The sequence below is a fragment of the Phaethon aethereus genome (genome assembly GCF_964289735.1).
Source record: "Phaethon aethereus genome assembly, chromosome: 2".
Classification (NCBI taxonomy): domain Eukaryota; kingdom Metazoa; phylum Chordata; class Aves; order Phaethontiformes; family Phaethontidae; genus Phaethon; species Phaethon aethereus.
In genome coordinates, this window is record NC_138582.1 from 148,974,238 (window position 1) to 148,992,282 (window position 18,045).

At 40.3% G+C, this 18,045-nt stretch overlaps 1 protein-coding gene across 2 annotated transcripts in view; it reads left to right on the forward strand.

Moving 5' to 3' along the window:
- Nucleotides 1-2,420: 2,420 nt before the first annotated feature.
- The window catches only part of LOC309417136 (macrophage mannose receptor 1-like), a gene marked incomplete at both ends in the record, with an annotated part of 63,163 nt that continues 47,538 nt past the window's right edge, over nt 2,421-18,045 (forward strand). Inside the window, 5 exons of one of the 2 annotated variants that reach the window (XM_082014581.1) lie at nt 2,421-3,371; nt 6,722-7,123; nt 8,581-8,754; nt 14,389-14,553; nt 17,540-17,653. In XM_082014581.1, coding sequence (XP_081870707.1) covers nt 3,311-3,371; nt 6,722-7,123; nt 8,581-8,754; nt 14,389-14,553; nt 17,540-17,653 — 916 coding nt within the window. Of the gene's footprint in view, nt 3,372-6,721; nt 7,124-8,580; nt 8,755-14,388; nt 14,554-17,539; nt 17,654-18,045 lie in introns of those variants that run through there. The other variant, XM_082014582.1, reaches the window with a different exon arrangement.

Consider the following 18,045-nt stretch of genomic DNA (forward strand, 5'->3'; position numbering starts at 1 on the left):
AGTATATACAAGGACCAATGTCATTCTTGCTTTGCAGGAGAGGCAGAATGTTGGAATGTTTAATGTTTTTTATATTTAAAGCACAGATAGTAGATTGCATTAGTTGAATTTAAAATGAATATTATACATGGTATTAATGGTATCCTCAAGGGACCTTTCCTATGTAGAGGTTCTCTGGTGGCAGATATTAAAGCCTTGACTGCTCTCCCTCCTAAAACGTTTGATTACGTTTTGTTTTTAGAAATCGGAAACTTCAAAATCAATTTTTAGATAACATTTCAGAGGAATCTGATTTGCATAAAAAGGAAATACTAACTTTGCCAATTCCTGCTTTTTTCCCTGCTCAATGTCTTGTTTATATAGCTTCTTAATGTAGTATAGGTATTACAAATGATGTCCATTTTGTTCTTGAGTACGTGCTTATACGACCATGCAAACATTAGAAATGTATAGAAAACTACTGAATGCCATTTGAGAGATACAGGTTCACACATGAAACATCAAAAAACATCTTGGATGCAAATGTGAATGGACAGATAATAATCTAGTTGTTTTGCTTCAACACAAACAAAATAGGCATATTATGTTTCAGGTCTGGATATGATTTCATTTAGACTGAACTTTCCATCTTCCTGTTGACTATCAAAGTTAATGGCCACTGTGACTTCAGGATTTCAGGTATTTTGCCAGGAACAATCACCAGTTGCAAGTACTGCACGTGCCAGAAGCAGAGAGGGTCCGACCTGTTTCAGAGGAATTTAGGCCTTTCTGTTCCAAACGTAAATGGCAGCTGGCTTCCTACCCACTAAGAGAGATGAAAACATATGTCTATCTAGGGCATGTATCCTGTCATTAGTTATTTAGCAGATTAGACTTCTGGTAACTATTTGCCTACAAATCACTATAGCCTGAGACTTTGCTGAATCCTTTTGTCTCAAAAGAGAGAAAATCTTTCCCTTGGACTATATCAGATCAGAATATACGATACATGTATTTGCATGATGATTCCCAAAGAGCAACTCAGATCCAGACATAATTGTTGAGGAGTATGCTGCAGATGAGACACGGATGCTATGTGAATAAGCTCATCTGGACCGGTGCTGTCCTAAGCAGGGTGTATATATATGTATGTACAAGCCCTGACTGCCAAATAGGTATAACTACTCAACTACTTACCCCCATTTTTTTGCCTATTTGTGTGACACATACATGCACTTCAGTTATATGCAGCCCCCTTTGCTATCTGAATCATATGAGTTTGATCTAAAGGCTTTTGTGGCAGTTGTACTTACTTACATTGGGACTGAACTTCGCACAGTGTCTCCCTCCTCTGTTTCCCTTTGGCCAAAAGAATACCACGAATTCCCAAACTGTCAGTGATGGTCTTACAAATAACAGTATTCTGTCAGGGCAGCAGCATTATTCTCCATCTTCTGACTTGTTCCTTCCAGCACTAGATGCTCTCCTGGGCTTACAGATGTTGCTAACTGCTAGTAAAATAAATCTGTAAACACATATTAAGGTGACTTAGTAAACTATTTTTTCTTCCACCTCTAAAAACACTTTTCATACATGCTTTGAACAGCTGAATCTTTTGAAGGTAGTAGTGCCAGAATATGGAGGAATTCTTCATTTCTGAATTGTACTACGATTATCTGAGTAAGTTATAATCTCCTCAGTGCTAGCCCTTGGATCTTGTAGTTGTTCAGCATAAAGGCCATTGCAAATAGTGAATAATAAGTATTTGCCATACACTACAGCAAGAGATGAAGTTTCCCAAGTGAGAATTCATCAGCATAACAATATGCTGATCATGGATGAAATACTTCCCACCTCCTGTCTCTGGGCCAGGCTGTTCCTGACCTTTATGTGGGTCTACAGATGTCAAAAGAAATTGTAAAGTGCTTCTTTTTCACTCCCCACATGTAGTCCACAGGAGGGCCCGGCACAGCTGAAGTGCCTGGCTGGAATCCCTTCTGGTGTTAAGGGGAGTTTCATCATTAAGTTCAAATGAGCTTGGACTTCATCTCCCTTGTTTCTTCTTCTCTAATAATATTGTCCAAGTACCTTCTCACTCTGCCTTGTCTCCCTCCATACTCATCTCACATTGGTGTTTCCCTGGATGTGCTCTACTTTTCCACCCAGAATTTCCAGCAAGAAGGCTTTTGAAGATTTTCAATAGTTATCAGGGATTTCTGAGGGCATGGCAGTACAGGGAGAGCTGCTGTACAATATACTTCACACACAGAAGGTTTGATGCTTCGCCAATTCATGTATGCTGTATCATAACGCTCAGTAAGTCACACGTTACAAAAGCCTCTATATGTAACACAGCAGTTAGACTGTTGTTTTCAATCCCTTTGGGCCTCTTCAGACCATATATTGGCCTCTAAGGCATGACATGCTGCTCCCCACAAGAAAGTGCACAGAGAGGTCTCCCACCCAGCACAACACCTCTAAAGGCAGGTTTTCAGAAAGATTATTTAATTCCACCTAGGTGCTTCAGCTCGTGAAAACCCAGCTAGCAAGCAAGGTTCTGTTTTTATTTCGCACCCCAATTCATGAGCAAGATTTGAATCCTGTTAACAGCAGATACAACCACCACAGTCAGAAGAATAACTAAATAACAGACAAATCAGTTTGATTTTTTTTTTAATTTTTTTTTTAGAAATGCCTCGTTGGAGTGTTTAAGCCCGTGTGTGCGTCCCCACCAGCTCCGGCCCCGCGTTCCGCTCCCCGGCGGTCCTTGGCGCAGCCTGCTCGCACGTGGCGGAGGCGTGATGGGGGACGGGGGCAGCCCAAATCCCGGTTTCCCAAAAGTAGGTCTCTGCTACTCCTGCAGCCCTCGCTCTCGGGAGAAACCCAGTCGCTGGAGCGGGGGTTTTGTTTGAGACTCGGGTTCGCCTCCGACAGAAAGGAGGGGGATGTCCTGCGCCCTCGGCGCGGGTTTGGCTCAGTTTCTTGAAAAAACGACCGCTGACCCAGATGCAAAGCTGATAGGGTCGCCAAGGGGATAAAAAAAAAAAAAAAAAAGAAAGAACCACCACAGCTATCACTTTATCACCTGCATATGCCTGGAAGGAGGCTCTTCCCTCCGCTGAGGGGGGAAAAAAAAAAATCAGCTTAGGAAAGCAAAGTTTGAACAGCGAATTCCTGTTATTTCAAAACGCCCCATGTGACAGGATATTTCCTTATCTTTTCGAGCCCAGAGCTTTCCCCTGATCCACCAGCCCTTCACAAGTGCGGAGGACCTGCCCGGCGGGAAGCCCTCTCCTCACAGCGGCGGGGCGCCACGGGCGAAGCCGCGGCGATGGCTCCCTCCCTGATCCTGCTGCTCCTCGCAGTTCTCCCCCGGGTTTTTCCGCTGCTGGGTAAGTGCCCGCTGGGGTTGTGCGGGACGGGACGTGCCGGGAAAAGAGCGCGGTCGCGGTGGGCACCGAGCCCAGCCTGAGCTGGGACTTGGGAGGGGGGGAGCGGGAAGAGAAGGTCCGCACAGGTGGAGAAGCCCGCGGCCATTTTAACCCCCTCGGTGCTGCCTGAGGAGAGCCTTGATATGGCGGGGCGGGGGGCTGAGGGTAGCTACCGCCTGCCCTCGGGCCCTCGCTCAGCCGCCCGCCCCAACTGCCTCACCCCCCTCACCCGCACCCCGAGGTGCCCGGTGGGCGAAGCTGCCCGACGAGGCGGCCTTTTGGGTGCCCATGGCGTTGTGGGCACCAAACAAAGGCCGTCACCGGCGGTGCCTCAGTTTCCCCCCACCGCCCTGGGGCCTCAGCCCCTGATCAATTTAACACCATCACCCAGTTTTCCCTCAGATACCTCCTCGCCGCCGAGGTCTGCAGAAGGGCCTGGTGTTGGGGCTCTGCTTTTCCCCCACTGCTCTGGTCTTCAGTGGGGGGAGCTTTTGGGGACCTACTTTTGGCAGATGACTTTCATGGGGGATGTTAAGGTAGCTGAGGTACTGGCATGGATTAAAGCTGTGCAATCAGGTGAAACCTGGAGCTTGCACCCTCTCGCTCTGTGAGCTACCATGATTTCCAACGCATTGCTATTTTTCAGTGAAAGTTTTGAATCTGCCCTTCCTGAAAGCCTCTCGGCATCCTCTGCTCTCCAGTTTGAAGTCTGCTGAAGCACAACTTCATAACAACACTGCCTTGTAGCCTTTCTTGCTTTGTAATTAGCAGCAATCATTGTAGGCTCTTCGGTAAGCGAGCGTCTGTGTGGAGGAGACAGTTCTCCTACCTGCTTGCTGCCTCATTGCTCTCCCCTCTCTCACTTCTGGCTTTTCTCACTTCAGTATGCTCTTCTGGTGCTCTCCATTACTGTTTAACACCAGTAGCACTTCATGAGTTACTTCTTGATTTACACTTGCATAATCTGTGAGAGTTTGCAAATGCTGCAGAGTGCAAAGCTATGCTGGCATACTGGAAATTGCTATTGTGGAAAAAATACTTGGCCAGTGAGATTTTGCAGTACATGGTACAATTCTTTGGATATAAGCTGTGGCCAGAGCTAGGCAAATAGTCACAGTGTCGTGGGTGAAGAAAAATGAAAACCTGTGAAAAAAATTCTATTAGGATCTACTTGGGACAGTTGACGGAAAAGATCCTAGATCTCCCTGTATGGGTTATAATGGTGAGGTAAGTAGGTTCCTATGCCTGTCACGTTTCTACACATTTTGAAGAACCTCCTTCGAGGAGTAATTTTCAAAACATGGATTAGTCTGTTAGAACTTAGTGTAATTCAGCATACACAAGACTGTGGTACTCATAATCATGCTGTGGTGGACCTTTAAGTGTACCACCTATAGATCATCTATAGCGAAGAATAGCACCCTGTTATGGGAGCTCTACAACAAATATTGCTACAGAACGGTGAAACACAGTTAATGGTTATATGAGCAATTCTGCTCAGCCCATTTTACAGATACAACTCATCATGTTGACAGGAACAGTATCAAGTGTTTACAGAGAAGAGTTGGCAGGGCATAGAGTGTTGCACAAATGCCTGGCTTCTTTCATATTCTTCTAGACTATCTAATAACTCACACGGAAAGTGTTGTATGAGAATCCTCTTTGGTGTCCAAGCAGACAGAACAAACACAGAAATAAAGCTGTAAACTAGAGCAACACAGGGGCATGCTACAAGTCTGCTGTATGGTCATGGATGAGACGAGCAATGCTGAAGGGAAGGAAATCCTGCAACTACAGTCTCAGCCACACAGTTGCTCCTGCATCCTGCTACCTCCTGTTCTGTCCTCCTGTTTTGGTGCCAACTTATTTTCACTGCCTGCTTGGCTATGTTGGCCCTTTAGCTGCTTACCTATATATTATTCCCTGTCACAGCCCTGTGTGCACTGGGGCCCTTATATAAGCATCCCTGTTGCGTTTACACATTGCTAATGATTTGTAAAGGTGCAGTCAGAAAAGCAGAGGACCAAAGATTTGTCTCCCTCCCCTCAACTGGCCAGACCTCTTTGTTCAGCTTTCTAACCTTGTTTCTGAAGCCAAAACTTGGCACACTTTCAGGCTTGGTGCAGTGATCCAGACTTTTGACCTTTTTCATGTCCTCTCTTTAACACCATAAGCTACATAAAATAAGAAATGTTATTTTAGGCCACAAATACAATTTTAGCAGTTTGAAAGATCAGGCAGTGTTTTCTACACATGTGAAAATGTCTGACATCTCTGTTACCCAGAAACTTTAAATAATATTTCAGGAAAAGGAGAGTTGCAAGCATTGCATATATCAGTTTACAATAACATTGTGCTAAATGCTAGTAGAAAAGCAGTATAAAAAAAGTTATCACCAGCAGTGATAATTATACGTTTCCTTGTATTGTCTGTGAGTAAAACAGATTGGCAAACGACAATGATTTCTGTCTCCAGTGCTCATCAGTTTTACACTACTTCCCAATGAGTTGGAAGCCAAAGGACAGGAGAAGGAAACTGAACCATGGAAGAGATAAGTCTAGGTCAGCTCTTTCTTTGAGAGGGGTTATTTGTTCCCAGGTTGTTCTTCTGCAGAAAAGTATGATCAGTTCCATACTGGAGCCTCAGCAGAGAAGGGAAAATTTTCTATGGTTAACCTGTTCTCCCCTTAAATATTTCTCCATTATAGAATTTGTTTAATTTTTCTTTTTAGCCCTAACGGTAGCTTGTATATAAAGCTTAAAAAAGTAACCTTACCCTCAGTTAAGGCCTTAAGGATTTTTAGCAGAATTTACGGGAACAGAACTCCCCATTGTAGGGAAACGCAGCCTGAAGAACTTAGTGGCTGTTTCATCTCCTCATGCCTGGGAGTCAGGATCAAGGAACCAGTACTGCTGGAGTGCTCAGTGATCTGCAGTGTACGATGTGCGTGCTCCCTTGTTTCAGTAACTCCCATGAGTGCAGCTTGGAATAATACCACAAGCGTGTTTTTTCTCTTCAATTTAGCCCATGCTTTAAAGCTACAGGAGACACTAGATCTGCATCTCTGCTGCCTTGCACTCTTGAGTGTCAGTGCTTTCACTAAAGCAAAATAGTTGAAATCTCCTCACATCTGAACTAGTTGCATTCTGCAGTCACTTCAACAGATGTAGGCCACAGAAGTACCGCACCTTCTTTTGCTGAACAGATGATGAGATTTTTAACCCCAAGAGTAGTGTCCAGATTCATATTTCATTTAGATAGTAGCTGAGACTACTTCAAACCAAATGATTCCTGTGTTTTTTGTCTTACAGATACTAGCATCTTCTTAATATATAATGAAGATCACAAGCGCTGTGTACTGGCTCAAAGTTCTAATTCAGTGACTACTGCTCCTTGTGTTCAAGAAAATGAGTCACAAAAATTCAGGTGGGTCTCAGATCACCAGCTTATGAGCATAGCATTCAAATTATGCTTGGGAGTGCCTTCGAAGAAAGACTGGGTTCCGATCACTCTGTATCCTTGTGACAAGGCTAGTGAACTTCAGCGATGGGAATGCAGAAATGAGACTCTCTTTGCAATCCAAGGGGAAGATCTGTTTTTCAACTATGGAAACAGACAGGAAAGGAATATTATGCTGTACAAGGGATCTGGTTTATGGAGTAGGTGGAAAGTCTACGGAACCACAGACGATCTGTGTTCTCGAGGCTATGAAGGTAAAGTTCTGTAAATTAATTTCTGTATTTGAAACTCATTTTTATGTGTATCTGATTAAAATATTTAGATGTGTAGGAGAATTTCCTTCATCTTGTTAAGGAACAGTGAGTGTGACTTCTGGTGAAATCAGCAATACTTAAGTGTGTGTTTTGAGGGGTTCATTTTGCTTTTTTGTCAAAGTTGTCAACGTTCTGATAGATAATTAACCGTGCATAGTAGTGATTCATTTGGAGAGGGGAAAAAAAGTCTATGATTATTCAGAACATGTGTACAACTTTTACACAACAGTTAGTGATAACTTTTACTATTTACATGTGTACAGAAAGATTTAGTGTGAGTGTATAGTCTGTTGATAATTTTTTTTCCCCTTGGGGAGAAAATACAGATTATGGTGCAAAGATTTAATTAACTCTTGATGTCTTCAGCTCCAGCATATTGAAGATGCCTTCCTAGGTGTTGAAGTGAGTCTCAGAGTTGATGTGGAAGTGTTAGACAAAGAAATAAGATAATTTAAATAGTTAAATTTGAAAAAGTTAGGTATGATACATACACATATAGATATATTTATGATAAGTATCTGGGAATATGTTTGGCTTCCCATTTAGTATTCTTTGATAAAGAGAAATGGACATGGAGGTAAGGAAGCATCTTCTAGGGTTTACACAAAGGCTGATTACAGTACTAGTCCTTGGTCTAGAGCCAGAATAAAAGGACCCTAGCAAAGCAAATTATGTGAAAGAAGAGAGGGATGAGATGGAGTGATGGCCTGCCATTCCTTCCTCTTTTGTTTTCTAGCAGCTTTGTGAGACAGTGACCTTGGTATGTCACCTCTCTAGCAGTCCCTGTCATGTAGGGGATGTTGTACACATTCCTCTGTACATCCTTCCATCAATGCATGCACATTATATGTGCACACACAGAAAACTGCTTTAGTTACTTTGGTAAGTTTCATTGAGTCAGGTTTCTGAGGAAGCAAAAATTATCTTTAGATGCCAGTGGCAATTTTATTTGGGCATAGTATATTGAGTCACTCTGTGGTATGTATCTTTCAAGTTTATACGTACGTGCTCTTCCCTGTCTAAAATGGTCAGCAACTGAGTGGGTTATTGACAGAAGAATCAGCAGTTGTTTGTGCTTGAAAATTGCTTAACTGTGTGGATTTTATACTTTTGATTGTTATGCACGTAAAATTTAACATGGGAGTGTACTTGTCTTGGCTCAGTCAGTTCCAGTCAGTGGTCTCCTTAAGCAATAAAACTTTCTCTTCTTGTGGACATGGGTATCAGCTTAGACGTAGAGAGTAAAATTATCAATGTCCCATTTCTAGTACAGTTTGTATACTAAGCTAGCAAGCTCTGCTTGCTATAATATGCTATAATATGATCATAAAGCTGAACTGATATATATCCTATGCCTATTAGTGCTTATACATTTTTAAATTGTTGTGTCTCCTTAGATACCTACACAGTGAAAGGAAATGCCAATGGAGAACCTTGTGTATTCCCTTTTAAGTTTGGTGATAAATGGTATGCTGACTGCACAGATGCTGGCAGATCAGATGGCTGGTTCTGGTGTGGAACCACTTCAGACTTTGATGTTGACAAGATGTATGGATTTTGCCCATTGAAATGTAAGTTTTTTATGTTCAATATTCTGCTATGCTGTTACTCAGCTGCCTGGAAATATTGGTGTCCTTATCATGTGCTTTCCTGTACAAAATACAGTTTGAAATGGTGCATTTTTCTGTCTCCCTGCAGCCTCCTATTCTTTTAGGAACTTCTTAAATATGCAAATATAGGGCTCAGCATAAAATATTGACCAATTGCATCCAGGTGAAAGTGTGGTAATCGTATGCTGGAATCTGTAATTGCACCATTTACTTAAATAGAAAGTTAATTAGATGTTAAGATGTTACATTAGTATGTGTAAAGGGCCATGCAGAAGTTTATCAGCAGAATTGGAAGCTAGGATATAGCTTAATTGAAAGCTAAGGCTGCTTTGTAGAATGAGCTGCATTTTAAACATGAAAGAGCTTACATGAATTTTTTACTAAATCCCAGTATTTCCCTAATCTGTGTGCTACATTGCAGTTCTATAATTACAATCAGTGAGAAGTATTTATATTCTAAATTTCCTGGTTTGAGTATAGTTAGAGTTTCAACTGTGTTATTATAAATATACAGAACTTTATTTAGAAATGTTGGTATCACTTTAAGTAAATTGAGTTAATATAGAATCATAGAATAGGTTGTGTTAGAAGGAACCATTAAAGGTCATCTAGTTCAACGCCCCTGCAATGAGCAGGGACATCTTCAACTAGATCAGGTTGCTCAGAGCCCTGTCCAACCTGACCTGGAATGTTTCCACGGATGGGGCATCTACCACCTCTCTGGGCAACCTGTGCCAGTATTTCACCAGCCACATTGTAAAAAATTTCTTCCTTCCATCTAGTCTAAACCTACTCTCTTTTAGTTTAAAACCATTAGCCCTTCTTCTGTCACAGCAGACCCTGTGAAAAAGTCTGTCCCCATCTTTCTTAGAAGCCTCCTTGAAGTACTGGAAGGCTTCAATAAGATCTCCCTGGAGCCTTCTCTTCTCCAGGCTGAACAACTCCAACCCTCTCAGCCTGTCCTCACAGGAGAGATGTTCCATCCCTCTCGTCATTTTGGTGGCCTCCTCTGGACCCGCTCCAACAGGTCCATGTCCTTCCTGTGCTGAGGGCTTCCAAGCTGGATGCAGGACTCCAGGTGGGGTCTCACCAGAGAGGAGCAGAGGAGCAGAATCCCCTCCCTCGACCTTTGGCCATGCTTCTTCTGATGCAGCCCAGGCTATGGTTGGCCTTCTGGGCTGCAAGTGCACATTGCTAGCTCATGTCCAGCTTTTCATCTGCCAGTACCCCCAAGTCCTTCGCGGCAGGGCTGCTCTCAACCACTTCGTCCCCCAGCCGGTACTCATACCAGGGGTTGCCCCTACCCAGGTGCAGGATGCCTGTATGTATTTGAATTCTTTTAAATTTGAATGAAGTTTCTCTGAACTTCTGTAAGATACGTACTAAGCACTTAGTCTGCAAGCTGCTGCTGCTTCTGTCATGCTGAGGGAGGTAGCACTTCTCCCTCCCTTCTTTTATTATTGTGTTTTGCTGCAAAGCTCCAGCTGACCACAGTCACAGCTAAGCAGAAAAATATGTCTTTCCTTTGATGTGAAGAAAACAGTGTAGGTTGATCTTAACTGGCTTGATGATGAAGTATCAGTGTCCTTGCCTGATTTCCATGAATGTTGCATTCACTATTTGAGACAAATGAAAATTGCTTGTTTTCTTTTTTGCCTATGCCAGTATTATTTTCAAGATATTAAAAGCATGTTTTGAATAGCAATCCCATTAATACAGCACATGCGAGATCAACTTGAGAATGCTACCTGTCTAACATTCTTTGAGTATAGCAAATAGGAGGCATCATTAAAATTTTGTTTAATTCTTTGGCATAATTCAAGGAAATCCATTCAGATGGCTGTGATTGTTTTTGGAAAAAGCTGCTTTATGCTGATTGCCTGCATGTTTCCTTCCTGATTCAAGGAAATATTCAAGTTTGGGTCATATATTTTAACGAGAGATGGGCTGTGGTAGCAGAAGTTTTAGTCCGCCCTATGAAAGAGGAATGCACTGCATGAGAGAGTGATAAATTAATAAAGTTCAACAGCACCTTTAAACATAGAATGTTTAAGTCTTTGTTTGTTAAAGTTTATTTGATGAGATTAAAGTGTTTGTTGTTTCTTAAGCTGTCTGGGAGAGCAAAGGACCCAACATGAAAATATGTGATGCAAACTGTTACAGCTGTTCATACTGGCGTCTGGATGAACATACAGTGAAATTACCATGATTGAACCTGTCCCTTTTTTTCATTGCAAGCAAAAGCAGTTCAAATATTCTCCAAAATGAAGAGGGCGTAAAACTATACTTATAACAGTTATTATAATCAGTAGACGTGTAGTAATTTGACCAGTGGAGGTAAATTTGACCAGTGGAGGTAACATAGTTGTGAGTATGACCCATTATTTGGTGCTTTAAAAAGAGATGCTGATACAGTGACAGTAAAAACTTAAATCCCACAGGAAGAAACTGAGAAGTGTTGCTGCATCATCCAGTTTTCAGTAGCCTAGGAAATACTGGTTCTTTACAGGTTACACTCTGTCTTTTTGAGCTGTATGATTACATCGCAATATAAAAGTAGGTGTTGGGGAAGAAAACAAGTTCCACAGTGTAGGACCATCAGGAAAATGAGTCATGAAGTGTGCCTATATTCAAGTGGGCAAAAATCCATTGATGCCCCTTTCTTGACAGATGAAAGAGCTAGAATTCCTGTGAAGAATTTAGAAAGCCTTATAAGTGATGCATAAAACTTGCAGCGGACTAGGAAGGAAACAAAAAGTGCAGAGAATGAGGAAATATTTAAATAGTCTTAGCCTGGTATGTTAATTATTGGGCAAATCTACATCCTTGTATTCATTCACAGATACTGAGTTTATTTTTTATGACAGGCTTTCTTGCCATGCTGGTGTTTCAAGAATTTTGAAGGGTTTTTCATTGTGGTTTTATGTCTGGTTCAGAATGCCTGGTGAATTGGTCAACTAAGTTATATGGGGTTAATTGTGTTGTTTCTTCTGATTTAGCTGGAACTCATAACCTGACTTGGGACCTCACAAATTTATCTAGAAAAAAGAGAAAGAGGAACACTTTAGGAAAAGATATCTAAGTGAAGACAATCATGTGAAGGGAGTTTTATATAATTTAGACTTTTTTACTATTGACAGCATTATATCTTTTTATATAACGTTATAAATTCACATAAACTGTAAAGTCTATGTTACGAGATTCCTTCCTTACTGTATGTTCAGAGAGGAAGCAATGGCAGTTATTTTATAGACTGTCTAACAAGATTTATATTCAGTTTTTGTTTGCCATGATTCTGTTAATGCAGTTTCCAAAGATATTGGAGTGAGACTCCAACTTACTTTGGCTGGATAACTAATCAAACAAGAACACTTTATTGTTACTGCTAGTCAAAGGCCAGATTTCAGCTTGCAATTTTAAAATTAAAATCTCTCAAGATTCTTCCATTTCCTAATTCAGGAGAAATACTGTATTTTGATATGATAATCATGTTGACTTTTTAAAATTATAAATGTCATAAATGTCTGCATTAGTCAGTACATTATGCCTTTCCTATAAGTTTGAATTGTCTGTAAAGGGCTATACCTGAAATTCAATGCATTTTTGGTATGCTTTGCTTTGCTTTGAAGACTGACAACTTTCAAAGACATGAGTGAAATCTTCCGACTTACTATATTGTACTTCTGAGATTTTGATACTAATCTTAGTGGAAATAGCTAGTTCTCACTAATTTCAGTGTATACAAAAAATGCATGCTGAATTCATCTGTATATGGATATAGTTCAGCTTTTTTATTCTTTTTCCAGTTATGTACTAAGGGCAGGTGTGGTTTAACATTAATTTAGTTTAGATGCTAAAATATATCATTCCAGAAAAATGATTCATCTTTTGGTTTCTCTGGGGATATTAAGCTTTAAACAATAGCATATAGGTTTTCAAAAATCCTGCTCTGTGAAGGTATTTGACCTCATAGAACTCAAATATCTTACAAACAAGATTTCCAAGGTCCAGAAATGAACTTTATTTTTATGAAAGACCAAAGTTTTATAGGAGAGCACCATATGCAAGTCAGCTATAAATTATGAGGCTGGGGGAGTGAGGTGGAAAGTTGGACAAATGCCTGAGACTTGTTTTCCTCTTCCTCTCTAATAATTGTACAAAATTTAGAAAACCCTTTCTATCAAGTCAGAGACTGTTTTCTTTACTGAATTATAGATTTTACTATTTTTGCAAGCTCCATTTTATCCCAGGCTTGTGCTGGTGCCCAGGAATTTATGGTCTTGTAGCACATAGTGTAGTAAAGAAATGTTGCATTCTGATAGTCATAAGATATTTTGGATGGAAGTTGGTTTGTGGATAATAATAATGGGATGAAAGTTCCCATTTTAGACAAATGTCATTATTACAGTAAGTTATTTTTATTTTTTTTTTAATAAGGATAATTTGAAAAGAAGTACTTCATCTTATCTATAGACTATCAGATTTAATACAGGAAAAAGGGGAACTGGTTACTGACCTGCTGACATTTAATATGGGTCATCCTTTGTCTTGAGTTTTGTTTATTGTACTGTTTTCCTCTTACTTGCACACTTAAGTTTTCTGAGCTCTCTGAATTTGGAAAAGGAAAAGACCTCTTTCTCTCAAATTTTTCATGGCTTGCAACTTGAAAAACTCTGATACAGGCTGCAGGAATTTCAGTCATTTTACTATTGTTGGCAGACATACAGTGACTCCTGCTATATTCTGCTTTTGTCATGCAACTTTGATCATTTTATGTGATACTTAGCTCAGTGTTGGGGCCTCCTGTAGGTTTCATTTTTCGCAGAGCAAGATCACACTGTTTTCTGTTGCTTGTTGTGGGGATTCAATTGAGACAAGCCAGGAGAGACTGCAGCAGTGTAAGGAGTATGGTACCTTCTGGGACCACTTCTAATGATGGACCCTGCTGGATGATGTTTTCATGGGTTTGGCATTGCCTGAATGTGCCGAGTTCAGGTATTCAAGGAGATCACAGTCAGGTCACATGCAGAAGAAAGCATGATGGTATGTCAGGTACATGCATAAGACAAATCAGAAGTTGCAGGAAAGTGTGATATGGATATGGATTTTGATAATGTAAGTTTTGTTTTCAGTGCTTGGGTCTGATTACCTCTATCATAGTAAGAAAATGCATTGCCAATTTACATAGTACCCAAAATTAGTAAAACAACTGGGGTTTCTTGTCTCGGAAAAATGGTCAGGTTGATATACACCTTAGCTAGCATGAGTCTGGAAGTTTTTAGTCTTTTTCTCCACAGTGACAAATCAACTCCTTTAGCGTTACTTTAGCCACTTATCTTCTACCTTCAACAGCGGCTTGGTTATACCAGAGAAAATGGTGACTTTTTTTCATTAGTGGTGTACTGTCCAACACAGCTGTCGTGGCTTAGCTCTGCCCTGGATTTACTAACACATTAAAGAACCTCAGAACTCCTTTCAAACCAGTTGTCTATAGCAGTGTTTAGGTTTTGTGTATTTTTGCTATGCAGTTTATTCTATGTTTTACCTGTCTCCATCTTCAATGATCAGTTACAGCATTACTTTTTCTTCCTACAGTTAATAGTATTGATTTGTTGTGGAATACGGATCCTTTAACAAATGTCCAGTACCAGATAAACTCTGAGGCAGCTCTGAAATGGCACCAGGCAAGAAAAAGCTGTCAACAACAGAAGGCAGAGTTATTAAGCATCACAGAGTTGCATGAACAAACATACTTGACAGGTAGGGTAATATTATCCATCTTTTTTAAAGAAAAACTGCATTATTGTAACAGTGACCCTTACAGAGCATGTTCCATCTTGAAAATTGGTATTTGTTTGCTTCTGGTAGTTAGTAGATTTAGATTGTTGTCTTGAATGATTCAGATGGAAAAACGGGACAGATAATGATTATTTTATCTTGATTAGTATTGCCAAAACTTACAGTAACATAAAAAATACAGCAATTAAGTAATGCAAGCAATGAAGAATGAGTGTTGGAATGCAGGAAAATGCAAAATAATTTATAAGCCAAAGATGCAGACACCAAGGTTGCATCCTTGTAGTCTTCTTTTTGTGTGTACTAGTCAGCATTTTTGTACTTGAATATATTAAAATTTTACAGTGAGACAGTCTCCTCTTTATGACCTTCTTAGCCTGGGTACACACATGAAATAGTTCACTAATTCATCTATTAAATAGATTAGAAAGTATTTTGAATATATTACATCAGTGGAAGATGAATTATCCTGTGCCATAAGCTATATGTTGTAATACATAAGTTCATAGAATCAGAGAATTAGAGAATGGTTTGGGTTGGAAGGGACGTTTAAAGATCATGTAGTCCACACCTTCTGTCATGGGCAGGGACATCTTGCACTAGGTCAGGTTGTTCAAAGCCCCATCCAACCTGACCTTGAACACTTCCAATGATGGGGATCCACAACTTCTCTGGGCAATCTGTTCCAGTGTCTAACCGCCCTCATAGTAAAAAAATTTCTTCCTTATGTCTGAGCTCAATCTACACTTTCATTTTAAAACCATTGCCCCTTGTCCTGTCACTACAGGCCCTGGTAAAAAGTCTGTCCTCATCTTCCTTATAAGCTCCCTTTAAGTACTGGAAGGCTGCAATAAAGTCTCCCCGGAGCCTTCTCTTCTCCAGGCTGAACAACCCCAACTCTCTCAGCCTTTCTTCATAGGCGAGGTTTTCTAGCCCTCTGATGAATTTTTGTGCCCCCCTCTGGGCCTGCTCTAACAAGTCTTTCTTGTACTGGGGACCTGAGAACTGGACGCAGTACTGCAGGTGGGTCTCACCAGAGCGGAGCAGAGAGGTGGAATCCCCTCCCTCAACCTTCTGGCTGCGCTGCTTTGGATGCAGCACAGGATACGGTTGGCCTTCTGGGCTGCGAGTGCACATTGCCGGCTCATGTCCAGCTTTTCATCCACTGGTAACCCCAAGTCCTTCTCAGCAGGGCTGCTCTCAATCCCTTCATCCCCCAGCTTGTATTGGTACCGGGGTTGCCCCTACCCATGTGCAAGACCTTGCATTTGGCCTTGTTGAACTTTGTGAGGGTCACATGGGTTCACTCCAAGCCTGTCAAAGACCCTCTGGACGGCATCCTGTCCCTCAAGCAAATCAACCACACCACTCAGCTTGGTGTCATCTGCAAACTTGCTGAGGGTATGCTTGATCCCACTGTCTATGTCACTGATGAAGATATTTAATAGTGTCGGTTCCAATACAGACCCTAGAGGGACACCACTTCTTACTGGTTTTCATTTGGACACTGAGCAATTGATTGTAACTCTTTGGATGCAGACATCCAGCCAATTTCTTATCCATCTAATAGTCCATCCACCAAATTCATATTTCTCTAACTTAGAGGAATGATAAATTTTTTTTTTTAATGCTATGAACAGTCTGTTCTCTCTAAATTTTTGTTTTCAATTTAGGGATTTGGTCAAAACACAGGTCTTTTTTTTTACTGAGTGTGATGAAATTATTGTTGAAATTAATGCTTAAGGGAGCAATCTGGCTCTAATATATAGGAGTGAGTTATTACTAGGTTAGTTTTGATTGCAAACTAGTAGGTATGGCGGCCAATTGTATGTGAAAATCTGTTTTTCATTCTACAGCTACCCTGGCAGTACCAGGATTTCCTGTCATGTCATTGTCTTAACCACAACTTGTTTGTATAGAAGAAGTACTGGAGCACATTAATGTGTTGGTGCCAAATCAGGCTCTGGTATGACATTCCAGTCCTTTCCAGTGCTTAACCACCCCTCCTTTTAACCTTGCCATCCTTCAAATACTGCCCATAATCATGGTGTCAAAGACAATTAATATATATGGAGCAAAATTGCATACTGGCGTGATGCCATTGGTAGAAGCAAAAATAAATAATATATATTGCACAATGATTTTGTGTGCGCTATGCAGAAATACATTTATTTCAAAAAAATCAGAAGTCATCCAGGTGGGCTTCCAATTCTTATACAAAAGGCAGAGATAGGCAATTGATTAATTCTAACTGTAAATAACGATAGAGAATTCAGCAGGACCATACATAAGCATGATATTTCTAGGTGCTTTTCAGAACTAGAGCAATAAGTTGGAACTGGCTTTGGAAGCCTGGCTTGTCATCGACTAAAGACGTGAAATCAGATGAGTCTGAAAAATGTACAAGATACGCTGTTAGAAAGACAATGTTTGGAATGATCACATTTTAATGCAGTTTGGTAAAATGTGAACAGTTTTTTTTACCTCACAATATTTTGTAAATTTGAAACTCACTCTTATTAATTTTATTGGAAGAGAAAATGCACAATAGGAAACTGTTCACATTTCATTTTAGAAAATGGATTTTTGGTTTTGTGACCTTTTGTGCAACTTTATCAATTTAATATTTTATAATTCTGGAAAAAAGTTATTTGTTTCATATTTATGATCATTGGTTTACAAAGAACATGCAGAAGTGTCATTTTGTTTTCTATTGTAATGAAATTCTACACAGCTAAAAATGTGAAAACTCTAAAGCTAAAGTGACCAATGTAAGATGGAGTGTTTTGCACATTTAGCATAGCCATCTTAACTAGAAGGTTAAGAGTTGTTAAAACTCACACTGGGAAAAAGGAGGAGACGGTTTAGCTAGAATTCAGCTCTCAAGTTTTAAGAAAGTGTTTGCTCTTGTTGTGCTCTTCCAGTATCTCTCTTTGTCTCTGTTACCTAGGTTTGACTGGCAGACTGAGTTCTGCTCTCTGGTTTGGTCTTAACAGTTTGAATTTCAACAGCGGATGGCAATGGGTTGGTGGTGCTCCTTTTCGATACTTAAACTGGGTTCCAGGTAAGGTTAAATATGTTGCTACTCAGTTTAAAAGGCAAAAAATCGGTTGTTGTGTAACGTATTTCTTTTCTAATACTCTGTTCTGCAGTTATTGAATTTGTTTTGATGGTGAAAGATTCTGACTGTCGTTAAAAACACCGTGAGTAATGGCCCTTATGCTAGGGATACACACTAGGCTTAATTTATTATTCACAATGGAAATGGTAGGCTTAAAATCCAGAGGAAAGTTTTAAAAGTCATCTGTTTACACTTCATTTGTATATTTTCTTAGTCTACTTTATTTCTATATGAATACAGCACAAATCTGATGCTATAGGTGTCTTCATTTGTGATATTAGACTGGTCAGGGTATTTTTAATTTTTTTTTCTAAATTCCTTTCCTTTGCAATTTG